Source organism: Lepidochelys olivacea (genome assembly GCF_965140295.1).
Source record: "Lepidochelys olivacea isolate rLepOli2 genome assembly, chromosome: 26".
Lineage (NCBI taxonomy): Eukaryota > Metazoa > Chordata > Testudines > Cheloniidae > Lepidochelys > Lepidochelys olivacea.
The window spans coordinates 14,284,877-14,308,556 of NC_140436.1; the positions used below are offsets into that span (position 1 = coordinate 14,284,877).

A 23,680-nucleotide genomic window follows, 5' to 3' on the forward strand; every position below is an offset into this window, starting at 1 on the left:
GGCTGTCGGGGGGTCCGGGGGCGGGGCTGCTAGGCTGAGGGGGCTGTCGGGGTGAGGGGGCCCGGGGTGGAATGGGGGGGCTTGGGGCGGGGCTGTCGGGGGGCCAGGGGGGCAGGGCTGCTTAGCTGAGGGGGCCCCCGGGGGCAGAGTGGGGGGGGCTATCGGGGGGGTCCGGGGGCTGGGGGGGGAGGGGGACCCGGGGGCGGAGCGGGGAGGCTGGGGGGGTCTGTCGGGGGGAGGGGGCCCGGGGCGGAGCAGGGGGGGCTGTTGGGGGACCCGGGGGCGGGGCTGCTGGGCTGAGGGGGGCCCGGATGGGGGGGCGGTTGGGCGGAGAGGGGGGCGGCCTGGGTGCTCCGGGCTAACCTCTGCTCCGCTCCACAGGGAGGCTGTTCCAGACCCGCGTCGGGATGAAGGACTCGCTGTCACTGCTCGCCCGGATCCCGGCCCACCCTGACTCTCGCTGCTGGTTCCTGGCCTGGGACCCCTCCGGGACCCTGCTGGCCTCCTGCGGGGGAGACCGCAGCGTCCGCATCTGGGGCAAGGAGGGTAGGGAGCCGCTGCCAGGTTGGGCCTGTGCTGTTAGCTGCTGGGTGGGGATGCGTCTCCATCCCAGGAAGGTGAAATCCCAGCTGCTCTTGAAGTCTCCTGGGTCCTGGGAGCCCCTCTGGCCACGGGCTGCTGCCTCACGTTGTGCCTTGGCCATAGGCAAAGCTACTTGTGAGCTGGGCTGGGAGGGGAGCTCTGGCTGCCAAGCCCCCTACTCTTCGCTTACCTCTCTCTTGTCCTCTGCCCTAGGGGATAGCTGGGTGTGCAAGTCCGTGCTGGGCGAGGGGCACCAGAGGACCATCCGGAAGGTCGCCTGGTCCCCGTGTGGGAGCTACCTGGCTTCAGCCAGCTTTGATGCCACCACCTGTATATGGAAGAAGAGCCAGGATGAGTTTGAGGTAAGGCTGTCTCCACAAGGCTGAGTGCAGAGGATGCTTGTGGAGCCAGTGCTGGTGTCAGGTACTGATCTGAGTGCCCTCCAGAAGTATCAACAAGAGCCCAGTGAGAGCAGAACACACCTTCTTCTTCTTCCTCACCCCCGCCCCTCTTGCTACTGTGCCTCCTGCAGATGCAGTGGATGGCCCCGGATTTCTGTCTGTCTGCATAGTGATCGTCCATCAGTCAGATGTCGGGGAGAGCTGAGCACAACATTCATTGAAAATTTAGTCTCACTTGACCCGAAATGATTCATGAATTTGACACAAATTCACAAATAGTTCAGGCCCCAAAACTTTCTGGGATGTAGGCGCTATTCACCAAACTGGAGGAGGTGCTGCGTCCCTTGTAAGCTTTAGGCAATGGTTAGGGCCCTCGCCTCCAATGCCACCATTGCAGGGGTGGTCTCCTCTAGATTCAGTTCCCCCCTCTGTTTGGTGTGAGTGCCCTAGCCACTGGGCTGTGGATCTCTTTCTGTCTTGCCTGTTAAAGTTCTTGCGTTGTGGATAACTAGTCATTGGAGCAGGGTGGGTGTCCTGCCACCCAAGTGGGTACCCTGATCACCAGAATCTTTCTCACTCTGGGCCATTGACTGAGTATTTTGTACAAAGTGGTACAGAACCACCAACAATCATACACACACCCCACCCCACTTTGTAGACCTAGGCCTTCATTTCTTTTGCAGGGCTGTTGAGGAATGATGAGAAATACATTAAAGGTTGTGAAATGCTGTGAGCTCTGCTGATGAAAAGCACTATTTTAGAGCTCAGTGGTGGTGGTATGTGAAAGTGCTGCAAATCAAAACGGTTTGTTTTTGGTTGAACAAAACGGTTGAAGTATTTCTGTTCACTTTTTCAATTTGCTGGAATCTTGCAAAAATTTCAGATTTAGTTTGGCCCAAACTAACAGGTTTTTTTCCAATTTGTTAGCAAGCTGAAAAATCAGCTATTTGTCTAGCTCTGGCATCAAGCCCCTTTCCTAGGCGAGGTGCTGTCTGAAATACAGTACTCTGGGCTGTCCTCAGGCCAGTTTAGACTTGTTCAGCACGCAGTACAACATGGAGTTCGTAGTTGGGTATGGACATATCCCATGCTGTCTCAGTCCCATGGGTGTCCCTCATTAGAGATACAGGGATGCCAAAGTGGACAAACCCCAGTACACTGGATTCCATTTCTGACAGGAACCAGCCCCAGCTGCTTAAGCAGAAGGTGCAACAGCCCTGCAGAAGCAGATGGGAGATGATCTGGCCCCTATGACGGTCTGATCCTAACCCAGGGGTGGGCAAACTTTTTGTCCCGAGGGCCACATCGGGGTATGGAAATTGCAGGCCATGAATACGCACAAAATTGGGGGTAGGGGTGAGGGCTCTGACTGGAGGTGTGGGCTCTGGGTGGGGCCAGAAATGAGTCGTTCAGGGTGCAGGAGGGGGCTCTGGGCTGGGGCAGAGGATTGGGGGGAGGTGTGGGGGCTCTGGGCTGGGGATGAGGGGTTGGGGGTGCAGGAGGTTGCCCCGGGCTGGAACAGAGGGGTTAGGAGAGTGGGAGGGGGATTGGGGAAGGGGGTTGGGGCACGGGAGGGAGTCAGGGTGCAGGCTCTAGGCGGCACTTACCTCAAGCAGCTCCCAGAAACAGCAGCATGCCCTCGCTCCAGGTCCTACGTGGAGGCGTGGCCAGGCAACTGCACGTTGCCCTGTCCACAGGTGCTGCTCCTGCAGCTCCCATTGGCTGCAGTTCCCGGCCTTTGGGAGCTGCGGGGGCAGCGTGCGGTGGCCCCTGGCTGCCCCTACGTGCAGGAGCCAGAGGGGGGACATGCTGCTGCTTTCAGGAGCTGCCCAGAGTGGGCAAGCCCCGTACTCCGCTGCCCAGCTAGAGCTCAAGGGCTGGATGAAAATGTCTGGAGGGCCGAATGTGGCCCCTGGGTCATAGTGTGCCCACCCCTGTCCTAACCTCTCATAACAACTGGATAAGCCCTGAAGCAGGGGGGCATGAGTATTAACTATTCTAATGCTGGATAATCTTGTTCTTCATATAAATGTCCAGTCTCTCTTAGAACTAAGCAATGCTCATGACCTCAGGGGTATCCCGCAACAGGGTGTTTCACGGGCTAATCCCTGCTTGTGTGAAACAACTTATCCTTTGATCACTTTTGAACTTGTCCTCTTTCAGTTCCATTGAGTGTCCCTTGTTCTCGTGAGCAAGAGCCTGCAGGGAGATCTCTGGGGCCTGGCTTGAAGTGGGAACATATATTCGTACAGACACAGCGTTTCCAATTTAGGGCTGGATTCCCCAAGCTGATGGCTGGCCCAGTACCTCTGGGGACAGCGTCCTTACAAGGCATGGAGTTGCAGTCGGGTGCATGTGGAACAAGTGCAGTGGGGTTACAGCAGAGGATGTGGCCTGGCACGTGGAGCTGCATTGAGCCTCCCACAGAGCCTGTTTGAATTCCTGGCTGCAGCTGTTCCTGGGAGGAGGGGTTCCTTCTGTCCCCAGCTGCCAGGGCTCCTAATCGCTTGGGGGGTGGAGGGGGGTTGTCTGTGCCCTCCTTGTTCTGCTCTCAGTGAGTCAATTGTCTCTCCTCGTGATCCCTCTGGTTGGCCCAAGGGCTTCCCTGGACCAATGGAGGCACTGGGAGCATGAGGCTCCTCCCTCCCTGGGCCTGGCTTAAGCACAAGCTCCTTCTCTCCCTCTGACAGTGTGTGACCACCCTGGAGGGACATGAGAATGAGGTGAAGTCCGTATCCTGGGCCCCATCTGGCAGCCTCCTGGCCACCGGCAGCCGAGACAAGAGCGTCTGGGTCTGGGAAGGTGAGAGACAGGTCTGAGGGGTGGGGGGACCAGGAGCACCCTGGGAGATAATGTGGGGAACCAGGTTTGGTGGTTCTCAGGACTGAGGGGCACCTTGTTACCCTGTACCTCCAGCTTGAGGGAGCCTTGCCCATGGTGCCTGGATGTTCACTCCCGGACACCACCAGTCTTTCGGCCGCTCTCTCCCCTCTGGGCTAGGTTAACAAGAAGTGCACCCCAGGTGCCTTGTAGGTTAACAAAAGGTGCACCCCAATCCCTAAGTCCCTTTGAAGTTTTCCTCTGATATCCAGCCCCTGACACTGGCTACTCACAGAAATCCTGTAACTTCTGCCCCCAAAGGAGCAGTGACCTTAAGTCACCACTCCTGTACAACACAAAGTCCTTGTGAACACTTCTAATAAAACAAAAGAAGGTTTATTTAAGAGTAAAGATTCCACCAGACACAAAGCTGAGTGGTGGAAACAAATGGTTACAATAAAACCAAAATTATAAACAGCGCACTAAGACCTACATTTATTAAGTTTCCTTTCCTAGCTAATAAGGGAGGTTCCCCCCAAAGTTTAGTCTCTGGCAGACCTGGCTGCTTCCCAGGAGCCAGGATCCAAATGTTCATAACAACACTCCTGCTCTTCAAGATGGCTCCTCAGTGAATGAACGCAGAGTGTCTTTCCTACTGAATTGGTCTTTGGTCTCTTCACAGCTGAGGTGTTCCCCTGTGTGTTACAAGGTTTTCTTTTTCCCTCCACATGATTTTGATTGCAGTTGACTTTGATGCTTTTCCCTTGACTGATCTGGGAGGGGGCAAGGGTAGACAATTGACCCTTGTATTACATCACCAGCCAACCAGGCAGGGGTGACAGCGTCCTGTCTGCTGGAATGGGCTATCACCGAGACGCACGGTTCCCTGGTGGCTGACTTTTACTCCAAGACCATATATCACAATTTTCAATATAGTTCTATTATTCCTTAACTATTGCCCGTATGTACATCGTGTAATGAGTATTGATAAGTTACAAGCTTTCAGTAGAGACCTCACATGCTACCATGATATACCATGGACACGGTGTATTGGGAGTAGTGAGTTTGTCAGGTCTGAGACACGAATGACTTGTCAAAAACAGTGAACCGTTGGCACCGATGAACCTCTGTCACACCAGGTGTGTCAAGAAACATGAGGTGGGACCATGGGTGGGAGGCTGGGACATGAGACCTGGAGGATCATAGGAAAGAGGTGGGCAGAACAGGTGGGACTGGAAAGGGGCGGCTGAAGGACTAAGGGGCAGCCCTGTTATCGGTGCTGACCCATTCTGGTTGGGTGCTGCAGAGCCAGGGCTTCCCCTTTGCCCCTCAGTTGGGCAGTCACAGGGATGCAGAAGGGTGCTGGGCAGAGTCCCTGGCTGCGTTCACCCACAACCCCTTCTCTCTCACAGTGGACGAAGAAGACGAATACGAGTGTGTGAGTGTCCTGAATGCCCACACGCAGGATGTCAAGCACGTGGTCTGGCATCCGAACCAGGAGGTGAGGGCTCTCCCCAATGGCACCACAGGCCTCCCTATCCCCCTCATGCCCTCCCACCCAGGTCTTCAGTACTCCAAATATCTGCTGTCCCGGGGCAGTGCCCGTCGTTTTTGTGATCCTAGGCAGGTGCCAAAGGTAGTGGGAGTTGGTGGTGCAGCTAGAACTGGGAGAGAAATCCACTGGGTCTGACTTTGGGCAGAGCCCAGAGGCACAAAGGTGATCAGCTGACTGGCTCCCTTTCACCCAACTCTGTGAGTAAGAGGCATACAGATCCCGCAACCCTGCAAGTGGAGGGCAACCCTGCCCTAGAGGGAGCTCCACTGTTCTGGGAGGAAAGAGGGCTTCAGGCTTGGCTCCCCAAGGCCATGTTCCCCTTAGCCTGTCTCTCTCCTTCCAGCCTGGGGGAATCTAAAGGCCATGTTTTCGATGGGTGTGCAAGGTCCTGTGTGCTGCCCCCCATCCTGGGTCTCCTGCTCCAGAGCTCGTTTTTTGTCCCTCCTCTTCCCCCATCAGCTGCTGGCATCAGCCAGTTATGACGACACAGTGAAGCTGTACCGCGAAGAGGAGGATGATTGGGTGTGCTGTGCCACACTGGAGGGACATGAGTCCACTGTGTGGAGCCTAGCCTTCGACCAGAGTGGGGAGCGCCTGGCCTCCTGCAGCGATGACAAGACAGTGCGCATCTGGCACCAGTACAAACCAGGCAATGAGCAAGGTGAGCAGGGCAAGCTGGGGGTGTAGAGTCTGCTATCCCAGGAGCCGCTCCTACCCCACTGCCATCCCAGGAGACTGGAGCACTAGAGAGAGAGGTGCATCAGTACTGTCCCTAGTATATACAGCTGCGGAAAGGGGAAAGGCTTTGCCCAAGGTCACGCAAGGAGTTGGTAGCAGAGCTAAGAATGGAAAGCAGGACTCTAGACTCCATGTCCCCTGCTCTAACCATTAGACTCACTCCCCTTCGTATGTAGCATTGGTCTGGGTGAAGCTGGGTGAGAGCAAGGGACAAATAGCCCTGGCTAGTCTGACAAATGACTCAGAAAGATGCTGTGCCAGCTTCCCCCTGGCACAGGTAACCCAAACCCTCTGCATCTCTGAGTCAGGCCCAACTGGCACCTGTGCCTATTGGGGTAGCAGACCAGCCTCCAAGGAAACCTACTTGTGCTTTGCTCATCTCGCCCCTCCTCTTGGAGCAGCCAAATCTGTGACTGTCACAGAGTCACCTGGCCAGTGCTCTGGACCTACTCCGTATGAAGCCAGTCAGGACTCTGGGGGAGCCGCCTCTCTCTGAGCATACTGTTGCCAGGGCAAGAAGCTTACACAGCTTCAGCCTTCCTGGATCTGACCTCGGAGCATTCAGCATCCCTTTCCACACCATGCGCTTCCTGCAGTGAGTCTGCCCTTGTGGGGCTCCTGGGGAAGCCAGAGGGCCCTGCACCCCAACTCTGCAGTCAGACATGACTCATCTCAACCAGCGTAAAACAGGTTTATTAGTCGACAGGAACGCAGCATAGAGCAGAACTTCTTAGCACAAAAGCAGTGACTTTCAGCCTAGTCCATCTTGGGGGAATGCCGGGTCAGACACCCTGGACTCCCTGCTCCAGTCCCCCCAAGCAGACTGCCAGCTTCCAGCAACCCAACCTCAGACACCCCCCTTTGTTCCTCCTTCTGGTCTTTGTCTTGCTTCCCAGGCAAAGTATCACCTGGTCTTCACCTAGTCTCATCCTCACCTGCCCCCGAGGGTCTTGGCAAAAGTCACACCCTTATTCCTACCACCTAGGCATTGGTTCAGCGCACAGGGAAACTGAGGCACACACAGTATTCATGCAAAACAGTAAAATTCCCATAGTACAGGATAAGAAGGGAAAATCCCCACTTCGTCACGGTGACACCTGCTGCTTTACATTCATTTGATGCCACTGGGATGCTTGGTGCCAGAGCTACAAACCTCCCCTAGAGCGGGTGCCCCGATGGTCCAGTGTTCATTGCCCCGGAGTCCAGGCAGACTTTCCCCATGTGCTGTAACAAAGACTGCATTGCCCCTAGCCACCAGGCCCTGGCGCAGTGCTCGTGTGACCGAATGTCTTCCCTTCCTGGTGCAGAACCGGAACCTGGGAGCAAGTGCTGCTCATGCCTCTGGGGCTCTGCGGCATGCTCCGCAGGCAGAACTGCTGATTGCTGTCTGGTTCATTGCAGGGGTGGTCTGCAGCGGCGCCGACCCCAGCTGGAAATGCATCTGCACCCTCTCTGGCTTCCACACCAGGACCATTTACGACGTGGCATGGTGAGCCTGGGCTTGTGAACACTCAGTCCAGTCCACACTCTGTGGTGGGAGGGGTTTGTCCTGCAGGGACTCCCGAATACTTGTGTGAGAATCACTCCCAGGGCGCTGGGACTGCAGGCCATGCAGTGCAGTGGCTGAGACTGATGCAACTGAGTCCCTGCCTGCCAGATGCTGCTTCAGATCACTCCTGTCATTGAAGCATGATGGGAATTTTGGGGTCTGGCCATATTTTGGGGTCCGTGCAGTGGGGCCATGATCGAGTTAGCACAGTGGTTAGTGCCCACAGCACCACCAACCTGCTAGGCCAGGAGGAGCTGGAGGTCGCCAAGCAAGTGCTATGTCCTCCAGCACTCAGGACTCCAGTTGCTTCCAGCCCAGGACCCCTCCCATCTAGCGGTGGGGCAGAGGCAGGAATGATCAGCCCCCCACTGTCAGATGTTTAAAATAGCGCTGACTCAGGGTAGTGGAGAGCCCTGAGTTTACTCCTGGGGGATTCTGCGCCACCGCCCAGTGCAGAACTTGCACAGAATTAATGTTCTGTGCAAAATTTCATTTTTTCCTGCAGAACTGGAGCGGCTGGCTGCCTCTAGGGGCTGCTGGTTCCCCAGCTCGCACTGAGTGGGCAGGTTGTGGCTCCTGGGTTTGCCGGTCCCGCTCAGTCACATGGTGCAGCTGGGCCCCCTTCCGGCACGGCACAAACTGCACCTCATGGGGAGAGGCAGGAGCAAGAGCTGTGAGCTGCAGGGCGGGGCTGCTGCTGCTTTCTGGGAGGGGGATGCCGGGGGGGCCTGACACAAGCTGTTCTGGGGGTGTCCGAACCTTTACATTGTGCCCTCCTGCTATCAGCAGGTACAGGTTGGGTCTGTCTGGCAGGACATTAACCAACCTGCATGGAGTGGAGCCTGCAGCTGGGCTCGGGAGGGAGCCGGGGGGTACCCTGTGGCTGGGTTCTGGGGGTACAGGTGTCTGGGCTGGGGAGGGACCACACAGCCCCCTCCAGTACACACACATACCTCCAGCTCTCCCTCCAGCCAGTAGTGTCATCTGTGGGGAACTTGAAACATGGTAACCCTATGGGGCCAGGGTGAAAAAAATGAGAATTGACTGGAAGAGCGGAGGGGCAGAGTTCTCCCCCAAGCTGGGCCCGACTGGCAGGTGTAACACACCCAGACTGGGCATCCAGCAAAAACATAACAGAGAAACAGGAACTGGTTGTTGTAGGGGTTTAACTCCTTACTCCTGGGGGAGTCTCTTCTGTTGCTGCTGACAGGTGTTTTGAAATAAATCACCAAAATAATTGAAACTGGCATGATTACGTGCTGTTATTTTGACAAATAAAATATGCATAATTTGTAATTATTTAGTTTAGAATCCCCCCCAGGAGTATGAATTATCTGGTCCCTACTGCAGGCTCCACCTGGCATCAACTGCCTTCACCGTTCCAAACCCCACTTTCCAAGGAGCCACTGAGGCTCTCAGAAGGAAACTGGCTCCACTAAGCCTGTCCCGGTTGAGGGTGGTAACCATGTGCAGTGGCCTAATGCAGGGCTCATCCCACTGCTTCTCTCCTTCTTCCAGGCCTTTACCAGCACTGCTGCCCCAAGCAGCCTCCTTGCGTTCCCCCTACCCCCCTGGAGCTGGTCATGCCTGTCTGCACTCCTCAGGGCAGGGATGGGCTTGGTTTCACCATCTCCCCCCACCACACTGCAACAATGTGCGGAGAGGGAATAATCTCTGCTCACTCACTGCCCTCCATTTGCTGCAGGTGTCGCCTGACAGGGGCATTGGCTACCGCCTGCGGAGATGATGCTATCCGGATATTTGAGGAAGAACCGCTCTCGAATCCCCAGCAGCCCACCTTCGCACTGACCGCCCACATGCCCAGGGCTCACTCCCAGGACGTGAACTGTGTGGCCTGGAATCCCAAGGAGCCAGGGCTGCTGGCATCATGCAGTGACGATGGAGAAATGGCATTTTGGAAGTACCAGCGGCCAGAGGTTTGCTGAGAATCCCAGCAGTGCAGCTCACCCCCACCTCCCTCCCCACGCCACGGACCCAGCACCGCCATGGGCCCGGGGCTGGGGTGTGCAGCAGCAGCTGCTGTTACCTGGTGGGAGGGCTAATGTTCCCTGCAGCCGTAACCTGCAGGGGGAAAAGAGCAGCCCCTTTGCCCTGGACTGCTCCAGCACTTGGATCGCCAGGGCATCATTGTGAACCCTACCCAAGTTCTGCTAAACTAGGGTCTTAAAGGTAGATTGGGGTGTGTGTCAAACAGCTTCCCTAGGGAATGGCTTTGCCTAGGTCTCAGTGGATGGTAGGGGGGCAAGAGCTCCTTCCTGGACCTGCTACTAGACTGGCAGGATGCTTCAGCGTGTGGCTCTATGCAATAGTGCAACTCCTTGACAGGTGCCAGGACCAGTTCTGGAGCTGGTCCCTGTTCTGGCTGTTATATGGGAAACAGGCATTTCCTAGTTGAGGGTTTCACGGACAGGGGCCATGTACAATCCGTTATGGTTGGGGCTGTTCTAGACGCAGGGTGGGAAGGAGGGGCTGCCTGCTGCCCTGTCAATCTGTGAGTGAAGAGTTCTAATAAATAATCACGTGCTGTCCCCCCAAATCCTGGCTTTGCTTTATTCCCCTGATGTGGTATCAACTGGGCTTAGAGCCAGACATCTCCAGCAGGCCCCTGGGCCAAGCAGTGTCTTGGGGGAGTCTGGCTGGAAATGAGGTTGCTGAAGTGGCCTCTAGGAGCCTCCCGGAGCAGGGCTGTATCCCTTTAGCTTTAGAGGCTGGGGAAGGAGAACCTGCTAAACACTAACTGTGCTTTTGGAGGGAAAAGGAAGAGAGCTTCAGGGGCTAGAGTCTGACACTGGTTCCTTAAGGGGACAGAAGAGAGAGAATGCAGCTTTACTTGCAACCTTACTGCTGGAGAAACATGGACATCTTAGCCCTGCTGAGACCTGGCAAACTCATACCAGCATTTAGCTGCCCCCCTGGGCATGGGCTCCCAGCATTATTGCAAAAGATGCAGTCATGGCCTGCTCAGGCTGACTGCCACAGGCAGGAAGGGAAGGATACAGAGGGAGAGCAGGACCCTAAGCCTCCTGTTCCAGAGCAGGAGTTAGCTAAAGCTGGTGGAGTAATGTCACCTGGTTCATTTTCCTTGGCCTGGCCTGGCCAGACCAAAACTGTCAGCAGGGACTCAGCTGGGGGCAGCTAGGGTCATAAAACTGCTTCCACTGAGTGACACAGCCCCCTAGCAATCTCAGCAGACTTCCTCCCTGGGCTACCTTTAGCAGGCTGGCCGCCTGGCTGGCTGCAAGGGCTCAACTCCAAAGTAAACATGGGAGGGAACCGAAGGGGAGCCCCCCTCCTTAAGCACAGGCACTGCTGGCTGGAGAGAACTCAACGGACGTCTCTGGTCCCCAGCTGGAAGACAGTCAGGGACACAGGGCCAGAACCACCAAGGAAGGAAAGACTCAGGCATGAGCACATGCCCCTGAGAGTGTGCTGAGAGGGGCCTCTCAGGAAGTGGGAGAGCTCTGGGGCTGGGATGCCGCTCACGCCCTCTGTGCACTAGTCAGAATTCCTCCCAACAGCAAGTGCCTGGGCCTGGAGGCTCCAGGCACCAGAGGAACAATGCAAGAGGAGACACGTACCTCCCCCCCAGCAAGGTTACTCCTCAGGACACCAGGGAGGTTGTTTCTAAAGAGCTTTATTGAGGCCAAGGCCTCTAAAACCACTGTACAAAGCTTTCCTGCTTAGCCACACGCATCAACATCTAAAACACAGGTTCCACGAGATGCAGTCTCCTGCACACGCCACGGGCTGGTGCTGCCCAGCGAGGAATGGGGCAGGCCCCAGGCCAGCTCAGAACTGCTTGGGGAGGTTATGATTTAAAGGAGCCAGGTTGCCCCACGCTGGATCAGCAGCCGGCCTAGAAGCAGGCGGCCCCACTACACTGGGGAAAGGGCCCAATGCTGCCCACATTCAAACAAATGCCAGAGCTGTACACACTGTTCCCTTGGAACCACTGGGGACGCCTCAGCTGCGCCCAGGTCTCGGCTACCAGGCAGGGAGGCCCAGGCCAGCTTTGGCTAAGGCCCGGCTCAGTCCGAGTCGCTGTCGCTCTCTGCCTCCTTCACATCCACGCTGAATTTATACTCCTGGTCACAGCCCATGTAGGCGTCGCTCATGAAGTAGAGGGTGTAGTTGTGGGCGCCTGTGGCTGGGGCCACAAAATCCAGTTTCACCTAAACAGACAAAGGCGTTTGAGAGCTGGTAGCTGGGCAGAGGAGCTAGCGCTGGCAGGGGGCTTCCCTGGCGGCTCAGAGATCTTGTGGCTGGCATACGGGGCAATGTGCCCAGCCCCTCTGGGTCAGAATCAGCACTCCCTGTGAGCTGGACATTAGCCCCAGGTGAAATGGGGAAACTGAGGCAGGGGGTTGCGACTAGCCCAAGGTCACACCGAGGTAGTGGCAGAACCAAGACCCCCTCGTTCTCAGGTCATGCCTCCCCTGCCTGCGTGTACGAGTCGCAATTCCCACCCCTCGCTCGCAGTGCTGCGTGTCAGACGCTGAGCCAGGCTTCCTCCGAGTGCCAGGAGGGCTGGCCCTGGCGTGCTGCGTGCTACAGCCTGGGGGCAGGACAGCCCTTCTCAGGGGCACTGAAACAACAGTGGAATGCCACAGGCTGGTTTGATCTAGCACACGCCCATTGCCAAGGACCCTGCTGCCAGGCAGCCCGGAAGTGCCAATGCCCCCGCAGCAGGGCTGCACCCAGTCCCCCTCCCTCCATGCCACAGCTCACCTTGGCCTTCTGCTGCAAAGTCAGCCTCTTGATGGAGATGAGGCTGTTGGATTTGGAGTCTCCGATCACCACCCACCAGCCCTCCTCACGTTTCTGCAGAGGAGACAACCAGCGGTTAACAGTCCCTGCCCGCAATGGAGGGAGGCGCTCCCCGGGCTATGTTCCACCTCCCCTCCGCGCTGGCCAGCGAGGAGCCTAGAGACAGTCATCCTGCTCGAGGGCTGAGCACCGCAGCTCTCCCAGCACGCCGGCCAGCGAGGGCTTCCCGGGCTGGCTCAGGAACCCTGGCCCACCCTGTTCCAGGGGATCTGTGGGGGACCCCCTGGAATAGACTCATTTCTAGTTGTCGGGTGGCTCAGCCAGTCACAGCCATGAAGGCAGCAGTCCCCCTCTGCGAGCACGCCAACGTACCTGGGGGAAGAGAGGAGCAATGACAGGTCCCGTGACCTCCTCCTCTCGCTCCAGCTGCACCAGAACCACCACCGGCCCTCCGCTGCGGACAGAAACAAGAGGTCAGCAAGGTCCCGCTGCCTCCCCAGCGCCTGGATTCTGCAGCCAGGGATGCCAAGGGCACTGCCTATTCCTTCCCCGGCACTCGCCGCAGGCAGCTCTGCACGCCGCTCGGCACCTCCCAGCTCACCTGCGGATACACTCCTTCTCCACCACCTCGTAGGAGAGCTCGATGTTAGGGTATCGGTTGCAGAAACGGGCCACATCAGTGATCTGGGCGTCCGAGAGCTGCAGCAGGCCGTTGCGGTCCTCGTCCTCCATCTCCATGATGTCGAACACGCTCTCCACCCCCTGCAATGAAGCGCACCGGTGCAGGCACTGAGCAAACCCTGCGCTCCCTGCAGTGCCAGGAACCCAGCCTGCGCCAGCTCCCAGCACCAGGCAAGGAGCCAGCACTGGGCTTCAACTGCAGCCTTCGGCACCCACACCAAGAGCCTGGCGCTCTCCACCCGAACAGGCCAGGGCTGGAGCGACACGGGGAAGGGGTTACCCCAGTGCCGGCTGAAACGCAGCTGGGGCTGCAAAAAACGTTCAACCCATTTCAAAAAAACCAAGGGCAGGCGTCTGCATCTAGCCAGGCTCTGGGGCGCCCACAGCCAGAACTCCCCCGCCCTCACCTTGTCCGTGCAGCGCTTGATGTGCTCCGAAGTGAAGTGCGGCAGCTGCTTCAGGTAGGAGTCCTTCGACCACATGGCCTGGGTAACCATCTGGGCCAGCTCCATGGCTGCCAGGGCCGGGCTGAGCCAGCCGTTGCTCGACAGGACGTCCACACAGGCCTGGATCAGGCGAATCGCCTGGGTGGGGAGAGAGTCGTCATGCCGGGGAACGGCGAGGAGTGCAGTACAGGGACACAGACAGCCGACAGCCTCCTCAGGGGAGACTTCAGCTAGCTCGGCCCTTCTGCGCAGGCCAGCCACGCCCCCAGTGAAGGAAGCGCCTCCCCCCAGGAAGGCAGGTAGTTATGGGCCCGACCGCTCAACTCAATCCTAAGCTCTGAAACAGCCCCACTGACACCCCCCCTCCCAAGCACTGTGGGCACACGGGCACCGCCTGCCCCCGCACCTTGCTGAGGATCTCCTCCGTGTCGGACTGCAGCTCGGCGCTCAGCTGCATGCGGGACAGGTGTGCCTGCAGCAGCAGGTTGGTCTTGACGTGGGGGTCGTTGAACTTGGGGTTATTCAGTTTATGAGGGACTTTCTGCGCCAGCTGGGGAGAGAGAGAAGCCAAGTTGGCACTTTGGCCATTCGAAGTAGAGAGCCTGGCACGGCCAAGCAGAGCCTACATCCATCAGCCAGTGCTGTAACAGCTAGATCCAGCTTCCCTGGGCTGTATCCTACCGCTGAGAAGGCTACATAACCCACTGCACCTCACCCAGAGGAGCAGATCCCCAGAGACTCCCCAGAATACCCCAGCAACTAGTCCGGGAATGATCTAACCTAGTCGAAACAACACAGCAGCTCCAGATAACAGGGTCCGCATCAACGCAGACAGCTGCCCCTGGACGGTCTGGGACAGCCGGTTTGTTCAAGCGTCCGAGTGAGCGGCTAAGCACTGATCTAGGTCAGACCTAGAATCTAGGTTGCTATCCCCGAACCTTACGCCGGTGGGCATGGAGCCCGGCCCTCACCTGCCGCAGGAGGTTATCCTCATGGTGCCTGATGGGGATGTTCTCGTACTCAGCAGCGTTGGAGATTATTTCAATCAGCCCTCGCACCTTGGTCTTGGCATTCAGAGACATGCTGAAGAGCTCTAGGGAAGCCGAGGCAGGGAGAGGGGTCAGGGGGAGCCCAGCAGCGGGAGATGACTCCAGTGTCTGGGAACAGATCCAGCTGCTGCTGGGCTGGCTTAGAGGCACAGAATCAAGTGTCCCAAGAGCGGATCTTTCTTTGCAGCATTAGCGAGAGCACGGCCCGCCCCAGCTGTGACCCCGCCCACTAGGACGGGCGCACTGCAGGGCCAACAGGCCAACACCCCCCCCTTGCCCCCAGGCCAATGGCTACACTGGAGGAGGCGAGCGTTCACTGCCCTCCCCTTCACGCCAGGAGCAGCAATCTGCGCGGCCTGGCTGCCCTCCCGGACGGGTCCCTTACCGATGGTGGTGTAGTTAATGTAGTAATAGGCTGCGATCATCCCCAGGTTGAGGGGCGCCACGTCCATCTCGTCCTCGATGCTGATGCACTTGGACTGCTCCAGGTCACTGAGGGTCTGCTCCACCAACTCGGACAGGTGGTCGGACAGATGTCTGTGAGACACCCCTGCCGACACAAGAGGCAGATCAGATGAAGCAGCGCAGCGGAGGGGCTTCGCAATGCTTGGGGCACAGCCAGGCTGCCCCGCCCCCAGGGCCTAAGCCAGCCGGAGAGAACGGGTGAGTGCTGGACATCGCCCCCCTACCCCCACCCCCACACGGTCGGTTCCCGCGATCCCGCGCGGCTCACCCTGCAGGTTGTAGTAGTTGGGGTTCTGGGTCATCCTGCGGTACAGGAAGGTCCAGGTGAGGTAGTCCACGGCATCCTGCTTGTTCTCGATGGTCTTGGTGACAATCTCAGCATTGAAGTGGTCATGCATGCAGTGATCCAGGTGCGACTCCACCGGGAGGGGCTCGTACAGGAACTTCTTGAAGAAATCCTGCAACAGGGAGAAAGGAAGCAGACAAAGCAGGTGTGAAACTCAGGAGAAAGTGACCCCTTCCACTTTGGACAGATGCACCCCACCCAGGGGTGAAAGTAACTCGAAGGATTTACCAGTACACCGGTAAATTTCCGTCTCCAGCGGGACTACAGTGCACCTGTCCTAAGCCAGGGTGTCCATCGCACCCCGAAATGACAGCAGAGGTCTGGTTTGTAAAATGCTGGGGGAGCAGGGTGCCGTCGCAGGGCATGGTGTTTGCCCACTGCAGCATTTGAGCCAAGTTAGCCTGTTCCCAAGACGGAGGTTTGGGCCAATCTGACCAGAGCTGGGATAGGAAATCCATGCCCCAGCCGGGAGGTACAAAACACCTCCCCCCCCACCCCACGGGCGCCCCTCGCTTCACTCACCTTCTTGGATCCCTGGCACATAATAACGCAGCGCCCCTCATCATCCTGCAGGGGGCGATTGGCATGGCCCACCATCTGCAGCACGTCGTAGATGGGGTAATCCACATACCTGAGAGAAAGCAGAGAGTGTCCCAGCTGTGAGCCGGACACACCCCTGACCGCCAGGGCGGGGCGGGGCACCTTCAGGACAATGCCCTCATTCGCGAGCCACTCCCTCCTCCGCCCGGCTACTGCCGCAGGCACTGGGAGGTCTCCTCCCGCGTGTGCTCAGGGATACTCACGCATGAATCTTGCCGTTATAGTACTGAGTGTCCATGATGATCACCAGGTGAGCGGCTACGTTCATGCCCCAGCACAGGCTCCGAGAGGCTACCACCACCTGGACAGCGCCTGCGGGCGAGCAAGGAGCAGTCAGCAGAAAGCTGCAGGATGTTTCACAAACAAACCCTGGGCCTGGGGGATGCCAGCCATGCCAACGGAACGCCCATTGGGCGTCGGGGACGGGGACTTGGCATGGGCCCTTCTCTCAGGCCCAGAGGCGGCCTGTGCACTGAGCAGCAGCCCCTCACTGTCCCCTGCAAGCAGCACGAGCCCCCCTGGGCCAGTGCTGCGTACAGAGCTCCGCCCAAGCCCGGCTGGCCAGCCCCACTTGGTCTGGGGGTAAAGCTGTCACTGGGCAATGGGTTACAAAGAGGAGGCAGTGGGACCCAGACTCCCAGAGCTCGGCCACTGAGGCTTTGGCAGGCCACCCCCTCCAGGCCTCCTTAGCCCCGCTCCAGGGTGGGGACGTTAGCAACGTGTGGCGGCTCCCACCCCCGCTCGCTCCCGTTACCAGAGCCAAACAGCTGCTCCACCACGCGCCGTTCCATGGCTGTCAGCCCCTCGTGCAAGTAGCCAACACCATTGAGCAGCGTCTCCTTCAGGGTGCCGTCGCTCAGCTTGTCCAGATACGGCCCCAAGTCCTTCTCTGTGCAGTGCAGGAACCTGCGGGGAGGAACCATCAGGGCCCAGCGAAGAGCCCTGCCCGCCCCAGAACCGCCCCTGTGCGCTCCGAAGCGGCGCTCACACCCTGACAGCAAGTCCTCAGCCCCTTCAGTGGGATCAATGGCTAGAGCAGGCAGCAGGGCCTGGACTGCTGGTTCCCCTCCCCGTGCTCGGAGCTGCAGCCTTTAGAGCAGGGGACCAAGAGCCAGGACACCTGGGTCCTGGCGCTGGCTCAGCTACGACTATGGACCCACATTACATCATTTCACCACTATGCCTCAGTTTCCCTGTCGATACAGTGGGTGTAACGTAACACACCCTGGTGCCCGCCTCACAGGGTCTCAGTGCCTAGCTCTGCGACCCCTGGAGTTAGAGGACACACACACATGGGTCACTTAGCCCAGCCTGAAAGGCAGCCACCTCTGGGATGGAACACAGCGGCTTTCTAACAGCACACAGGAGTCTGACATGGAGCGGGAAGGTGAAGCTCTATGGCTGAACATGCAGGTGGAGGCCAGGGGGAGAGTGGCTCTAAGAGGAATTGTCAGGCCAGTGGGACTGATTAACACACCCCTACAGGGCGGATCTCAGCACGTCCAGTGACCACACGTGATCAGCAGCTTACTTTGGTCTCATCCAGGGCACGTTCCCCTCGCCCCCCTGGGCTTCTCCACTGGGAAGGGTCAGAGAAGGGACGAGGGAGAAAACCCCAAATGCCCGTCCAGTCCTCCCCCCTGCCCCACACCCAGACCTAGTACCTCTGCCTCTGGACATCGGAGGCACAGGTGGTGAGGATGTCTATGGCCGTGAGGCGCGTCTGCTTGCGTGACGGGACAAAGACAATGACCGGCTTTTTGGGGGAGTGCTTCATGATGGCGTGATAGACCGGCTTGGCCATGGACAGCAGGCGGGTCTGCGTGTGGCTGATGTTGAAGCCCTGAGTAGAAGAGAGGAGCCGGCAGTGAATGGTGAAGCCCCCGACCAAAGCCCCAGGGTGGGGGGCTCCTCCAGGGTCCCTACCTGAATGTGCAGCTCCAGGGGCACGGGGCGCACGTTGGGGTGGAAGTTGAAGGTCGACGTGGCGCTGCAGCCCAGCCAGTGAGCGACATCCTTCGCGTTGGACAGCGAGGAGCTCAGGGCCACGATGCGGATGGGCCGCTCGATCTGGGAGGAGATGTAGCGCATCCGGGAACAGATCACCTCCAGCACGGGCTGCGGATGGACACAAGGGCAGGTTACAGGTGGGGGGATGGAGAGGAGAAGAGCCCGTCAGCCTGAGCCCTCTCCCCAGCCCCTGCACCAAGCAGCCACTCAGCGATGACCATCAAGGCTGCAGAAGGGCAGCAGGCCAGCACCTCTGCTGTCCCGGGCTCCCATGGCCTCTGTGGAGAGCCCCACCTCCTTCTCAGCTCCGAGCCAGCTGCAGGACTTCCAGCGGGGAGGGCCATCCATCCCCCCACCTCCAGACCCGATCTTGCCCCCCACTTGACCCTGTAGCTGCTGGCCTTTAAGTGCCAGGGCCCAGGGGTACGCTCCCAGCAGGACTGCAGTCCAGGGGGCAGCCCTGGAATAGCTTTTTGCCCCAGGTACATCATGCAGCAGGAACGAGATTAGCCACCCTGGTGGTCTAGCTCCCCCCGACCCCTTTCCCTGGGCACTGCTTTGGGCTGAGGTAAAGGAGCCAGCGGGCCTCCCCCACCGCGCCAAGGCAGCCCAGCCCCCTCGGCCTCCTACCCCATTCTCGCCCCCGATGAGGTGCACTTCGTCCACGATGAAGAGGTTGACATTCTGGACGTTCTTGCGTTGCTTCCAGCGCCGGGACAGGATGTCCCACTTCTCGGGGGTGCTGACGATGATGTTGCCCTTGCCCAGCAGCTTGAGATCTGTGCTGGTCTCCCCCGTCAACAAGACCACTTTCTTACTGAGCCGCTCCTGGAACTTCTCGTACCAGTCGAGGAAGACCTGCCAGGGCACAGCAGGTACTGCCGTTAACCCTGGGCCAGAGCTCTTGGCTGGGATTGCCCTGGAGTTTCCTTGTACTCCCCGAGTCACAGGGACATTTGCGGGAAGCAGGGAGGGGGCAAGACAGCAGAGTACAAGCAGGGAAATTAAGTTGTCATGGGATAAGAGGAAAGATCCTGTCATGGATTGAGAACTGGTTAAAAGACAGGGAACAAAGGGTAGGAATGAATGGTACATTTTCAGAATGGAGAGGGGTAACTAGTGGTGTTCCCCAAAGGTCAGTCCTAGGACCAAACCTGTTCAACCCATTCATAAATGATCTGGAGAAAGGGGTAAACAGCGAGGTGGCAAAGTTTGCAGATGATACTAAACTGTTCAAGATAATTAAGACCAAAGCAGACCGTGAAGAACTTCAAAAAGATCTCACAAAACTAAGTGATTGGGCAACGAAATGGCAAAAGACATTTAATGTGGATAAATGTACAGTAATGCACAATGGAAAAAATAACCCCAACTATACATACAGAATGATGGGGGCTAATTTAGCTACAACTAATCAGGAGAAAGATCTTGGCGTCATCGTGGATAGTTCTCTGAAGACGTCCACACTGTGTGTGGCGGCAGTCAAAAAAGCAAACGGGATGTTAGGAATCGTTAAAAAAGGGCTAGAGAATAAGACGGAGAATATCTTATTGCCCTTATATAAATCCATGGTACGCCCACAGCTTGAATACTGTGTGCAGATGTGGTCCCCTCATCTCAAAAAAGATATACTGGCATCAGAAAAGGGCAACTAAAATGATTAGGGGTTTTGAAGGGGTCCCACATGAGGAGAGATTAAAGAGGCTAGGACTTTTCAGCTTGGAAAAGAGGAGACTAAGGGTGACACGATCGAGGTCTATCAAATCATGAGTGGTGTGGAGAAAGTGAATAAGGAAAAGTTATTTATTTGTTCCCATAATATTAGGGGCCACCAAATGAAATTAATGTGTAGCAGATTTAAAACAAATAAAAGGAAATTCTTCTTCACTCAGCGCACAGTCAACCTGTGGAACTCCTTGCCTGAGGAGGTTGTCAAGGCTAGGACTATAATAGGGTTTAAAAGAGAACTGGATAAATTCATGGAGGTTAAGTCCATTAATGGCTATTAGCCAGGATGGGTAAGGAATGGTGTCCCTAGCCTCTGTTTGTCAGAGGGTGGAGATGGATGGCAGGAGAGAGATCACTTGATCATTACCTGTTAGGTTCACTCCCTCTGGGGCACCTGTCATTGGCCACTGTCGGTAGACAGGATACTGGGCTGGATGGACCTTTGGTCTGACCCAGTATGGCCGTTCTTATGAACAGAGAGACAGAGACCCCACACACCACCTTCTGAGGACCTGGGAGTTCCCAGCACACGGGCTGGAGGAGGAATCCAACCCACGCCCAGGAGACAGGGCCGTGGGGACTCACCTGCTCAGCAAGGGCCTCCATGGGGGTGATATAGACACAACGCCCCTCCGAGTTCTGCAGCAGCATCCTTAGGATGGCGAACTCGGCACAGATGGTCTTTCCGCTCCCTGTGGGGGCGCCCACGAACACATTGTCGTCGCTGTTATAGACGGTGTTAAACACTGGAAAGAGACAGAACACTTGGTTACCCCAGGTAGCCAAATTGCCGCAGTACCATTGAGCCAAAGCCAACGCCAGCCACACTGCCTGGAGGAGGTCTGGGGATTTCAACCCAGTGCAGCTAGGACAAGGTTCCCATTACCCTGGCCTCCTTGCTGGCAGGCCAAAGCCCTGGCAGACAGACTCGCACCATCACCCCAGAGGAGGCCCCTCCAGGCCAAGGCACGCTAGTAGGGCAGTACTTCTAAACACCTAACAGGAATTCCTCACAGGAGGAGCATTACAATGCAGACTCTTTCCAGGTTGACTTGGCAGGCACTGGGAAGCATTTTAAGACCAGAACACAGGCTCTCTCCTAAACAGGACAACACTAGTTGCTTCAGAAGAAGGTGTAAGGATCTCCGCCACCAGGCAGATGTGGGGTAATCTGCCCCCATGGGTATATTATGGAATGGAGAGAGGTAAATAGTGGTGTCCCCCAGGGGTCTGTATAGGGACCAATCCTATTCAACATATTCATAAATGATCTGGAAAAAGGGGTAGACAGTGAGGTGGAGATGACACAAAACTACTCAAGATAGTTAAGGCCCAGGCAGACTGCGAAGAGCTACACAAGGATCTCTCAAAACTGGGTGACTGGGCAACAAAATGGCAGAAGAAATTCAATGCTGATAAATGCAAAGTAATGCACAATGGAAAACATCATCCCAATTATACATACAAAATGATAGGGTCTAAATTAGCCATTGCCACGCAAGAAAGAGATCTTGGAGTCCTTGTGGGTAGCTCTTCAAAAACATCCACTCAATGTGAAGCAGCCGTCAAAAAACGTAACAGAATGTTGGGAATCGTTAGGCAAGGGATAGATAAGACAGAAAATATAAAAATCCATGTGTTGTGAGAGGTTTGGCTGCGTGTGTGTTCTCCCTTTGTGCTGCCCCAGCTCTGCGCAGACAGCCTTAAGCGAACCACCCAATGACCACAGGATCCATTAAGGGACAAAGGCGCCAGGCCAGGTTTATTGTTGACAAAGCACGGTAATAGGCCCTGGAAGACTTTATGAGGATACTAAGACATGTATGCCCGTGACAATGGACACGGCTCAGTGAATGGCGGGACTTTCCATTCCTCACTCGGCTGGACAAAGATACTCCCTGAGATACATCTTTATACCCTGATACAAACAAGTTAGTACTGCCCCCTGACATAGTTAGTTACTGCCGCCTGATGTGGCTAGTTATTACCCGTCTCCTTGAACATGTTGGTTTGACTAAAACATCTTTATTGCATACTGTCATCCTGACCTTATCTTTAGGCAATGTTCCTGTTATCTTTGGGGAATGTTTTTGTACCGTCCTTGATATTGGGATGTTCTGGTACCATTTGATACCGGGCGGTGTTTGCATGCGTGCTCTGTGCCCAGCACGTTTTAGGGATATGTCTTTCTGCAAGATCAGCCCTGTGCTTGCCAGAGTCTGTGAACTTGCTCGCAGGCAGAGCCTGACTCTTGCTAACTTTGCTTTATATCAGCAGAGACTGCCCACTGCTCTAGCTCAAGCCTCTGACACAAGGGCTTGTAGCTTAGATTCTCTCCCTGCTCCACCATAGGACGCCCACATCTTGAATAGTGCATGCAGATGTGGTTGCCCCACCTCAAAAAAAAGACATATTGGAATTGGAAAAGGTTCAGAAAAGGGCAACAAAACTGATTAGGGGGATGGAACAGGTTCCGTATGAGGAGAGATTAACCAGACTGGGACTAAGGGGGGTTATGACAGAGCTCTAGAACATCATGACTGGTGTGGAGAAAGTATATAAGGAGGTGTTATTTACTCCACATAACACAAGAACTAGGGGTCACCAAATGACAATAGGCAGCAGGTTTAAAACAAACAAAAGGAAGTATTTCTTCACACAACACGGTCAACCTGTGGAACTCATTGCTAGAGGATGTTGTGAACACCAAGACTGTAACAGAGTTCAAAAAAGAACTAGGTAAATTCATGGCGGATGGGTCCATCAACAGCTATTAGCCAGGATGGGCAGGGATGGGGTCCCTAGCCTCTGTTTGTCAGAAGCTGGGAATGGGTGACAGGGGATGGATCACTTGATGATTCCCTGTTCTGTTCATTCCCTCTGGGGCACCTGGCATTGGTCACCGTCAGACGACAGGACACTGGGCGAGATGGACCTTTGGTCTCACCCAGTACGGCCGTTCTCATGTTCTTATCCCCACCGCAGTCGTTAGAGGCTGAAACAATCCCTCCCACTACTGCCCGGAGCATTAGCTACTGTAGCTCCGGACATCCCTGTTACCCAGGTGCAGCATTTGGGAAGTGAAAAGTACGGTCTTGGCCTTTGATTATCACAGTGGGGCCTCTGTCAAGCCTTTCTGGCAAACCAAGGTTGTTCAGACCCCAGCAGCCTGCTCTTTCCCAAGGCACAGGGCAGGGAGAGAAGGCAGGATATCTAATGTGGAGGATCATTCACCCCCACCCCATGGAGCGGAGCCACCTGCTTCTCAGCAACCCAGGGAGCAGCGTGGGGTGGGAGCTGTACCCACCTTGGGTCTGGATGGGGTTGAAGAAGGGGAACTTGTCCTGGTAGAGGCTCTCAAAGGCACTGTTACGCAGAGCGGACACGGGCAGCGGCTGCAGGTCCAGGAGCTCTGTGGGCGGGGGGTATTTCTCGGGGAGAATCAGGTGCCTGAAGGACACAGGGAGCTGCGTCTCACAGGCTGGAAATGAAAGAGAATCAGAACAGTTTGTACAGAGAATCAGCCATAGCGGTGTCAGACATACCGGAGAGTCTGAGCACCCAGGAGCCATGGGGTAGGGGCCAGGGACTGTCGGGGATCACTGCAGCAATGGGAGATCCTCAGAAAGTGCCCGGGTGTTGCAATGCCTTGCTAGCAAGGGGAAATACCAGCTTCCAGCACTGAACTTCTCCCACAAAGCAAATACATCTGCTTCAAACTGGGAGGGGTGATCACCTGCCCATTCCTCCCCTGTCCCCCACGACAAGCTATCCTTTGCTACAGACTGATCTCAGCTGCCACTCACACCAGCAAATCACCACCACTGTCCAACCTGGGCCTGACTCTCTCTCCTCCCACAATGCACAGCAGCAGGTCTCCCCAGCCAGTGACTGAGGCAGGTATCTGCTCTGTCCCAAGGGC

General features: G+C 56.5%; 2 protein-coding genes across 3 annotated transcripts in view; one reads left to right on the forward strand and one right to left on the reverse strand.

Annotated features, from left to right (window-relative positions):
* Positions 1–347: 347 nt before the first annotated feature.
* On the forward strand, positions 348–10,202 carry CIAO1 (cytosolic iron-sulfur assembly component 1). Of its 2 annotated transcripts, XM_084615106.1 has the most exons (7): positions 351–546; positions 796–944; positions 3,674–3,785; positions 5,216–5,304; positions 5,818–6,019; positions 7,498–7,585; positions 9,351–10,202. In XM_084615106.1, exons 1-7 carry the CDS (start codon positions 408–410, stop codon positions 9,589–9,591), a joined length of 1,020 nt encoding a protein of 339 aa, XP_084471232.1. In that variant the 5' UTR covers positions 351–407; the 3' UTR covers positions 9,592–10,202. The 2 variants fall into 2 exon arrangements, with proteins under 2 accessions (XP_084471231.1, XP_084471232.1); XM_084615105.1 differs by having other exon boundaries at positions 348–944.
* Positions 10,203–11,284: 1,082 nt separating this feature from the next.
* The window catches only part of SNRNP200 (small nuclear ribonucleoprotein U5 subunit 200), a 38,206-nt gene continuing 25,810 nt past the window's right edge, over positions 11,285–23,680 (reverse strand). Inside the window, exons 29-45 of the mRNA XM_084615017.1 lie at positions 23,066–23,239; positions 20,344–20,504; positions 18,661–18,888; positions 17,947–18,138; positions 17,685–17,863; positions 16,775–16,926; positions 16,224–16,332; positions 15,943–16,051; positions 15,343–15,532; positions 14,995–15,159; positions 14,532–14,653; positions 13,967–14,110; positions 13,522–13,698; positions 13,035–13,195; positions 12,806–12,887; positions 12,395–12,487; positions 11,285–11,838 (exon numbers count right to left, since the gene is read on the reverse strand). Coding sequence (XP_084471143.1) covers positions 11,695–11,838; positions 12,395–12,487; positions 12,806–12,887; positions 13,035–13,195; positions 13,522–13,698; positions 13,967–14,110; positions 14,532–14,653; positions 14,995–15,159; positions 15,343–15,532; positions 15,943–16,051; positions 16,224–16,332; positions 16,775–16,926; positions 17,685–17,863; positions 17,947–18,138; positions 18,661–18,888; positions 20,344–20,504; positions 23,066–23,239 — 2,582 coding nt within the window. The 3' untranslated portion in view covers positions 11,285–11,694. The remainder of the gene's footprint in view (positions 11,839–12,394; positions 12,488–12,805; positions 12,888–13,034; positions 13,196–13,521; positions 13,699–13,966; positions 14,111–14,531; positions 14,654–14,994; positions 15,160–15,342; positions 15,533–15,942; positions 16,052–16,223; positions 16,333–16,774; positions 16,927–17,684; positions 17,864–17,946; positions 18,139–18,660; positions 18,889–20,343; positions 20,505–23,065; positions 23,240–23,680) is intronic.

Excerpts from the sequence above, each read along its gene's own strand:
- CIAO1 (XM_084615105.1), top strand. The coding sequence starts at position 408 with ATGAAGGACTCGCTGTCACTGCTCGCCCGGATCCCGGCCCACCCTGAC. Across the intron at positions 945-3,673 it reads AGAGCCAGGATGAGTTTGAG|TGTGTGACCACCCTGGAGGG; the intron begins GTAAGGCTGTCT and ends TCCCTCTGACAG. Across the intron at positions 5,305-5,817 it reads TCTGGCATCCGAACCAGGAG|CTGCTGGCATCAGCCAGTTA; the intron begins GTGAGGGCTCTC and ends TTCCCCCATCAG.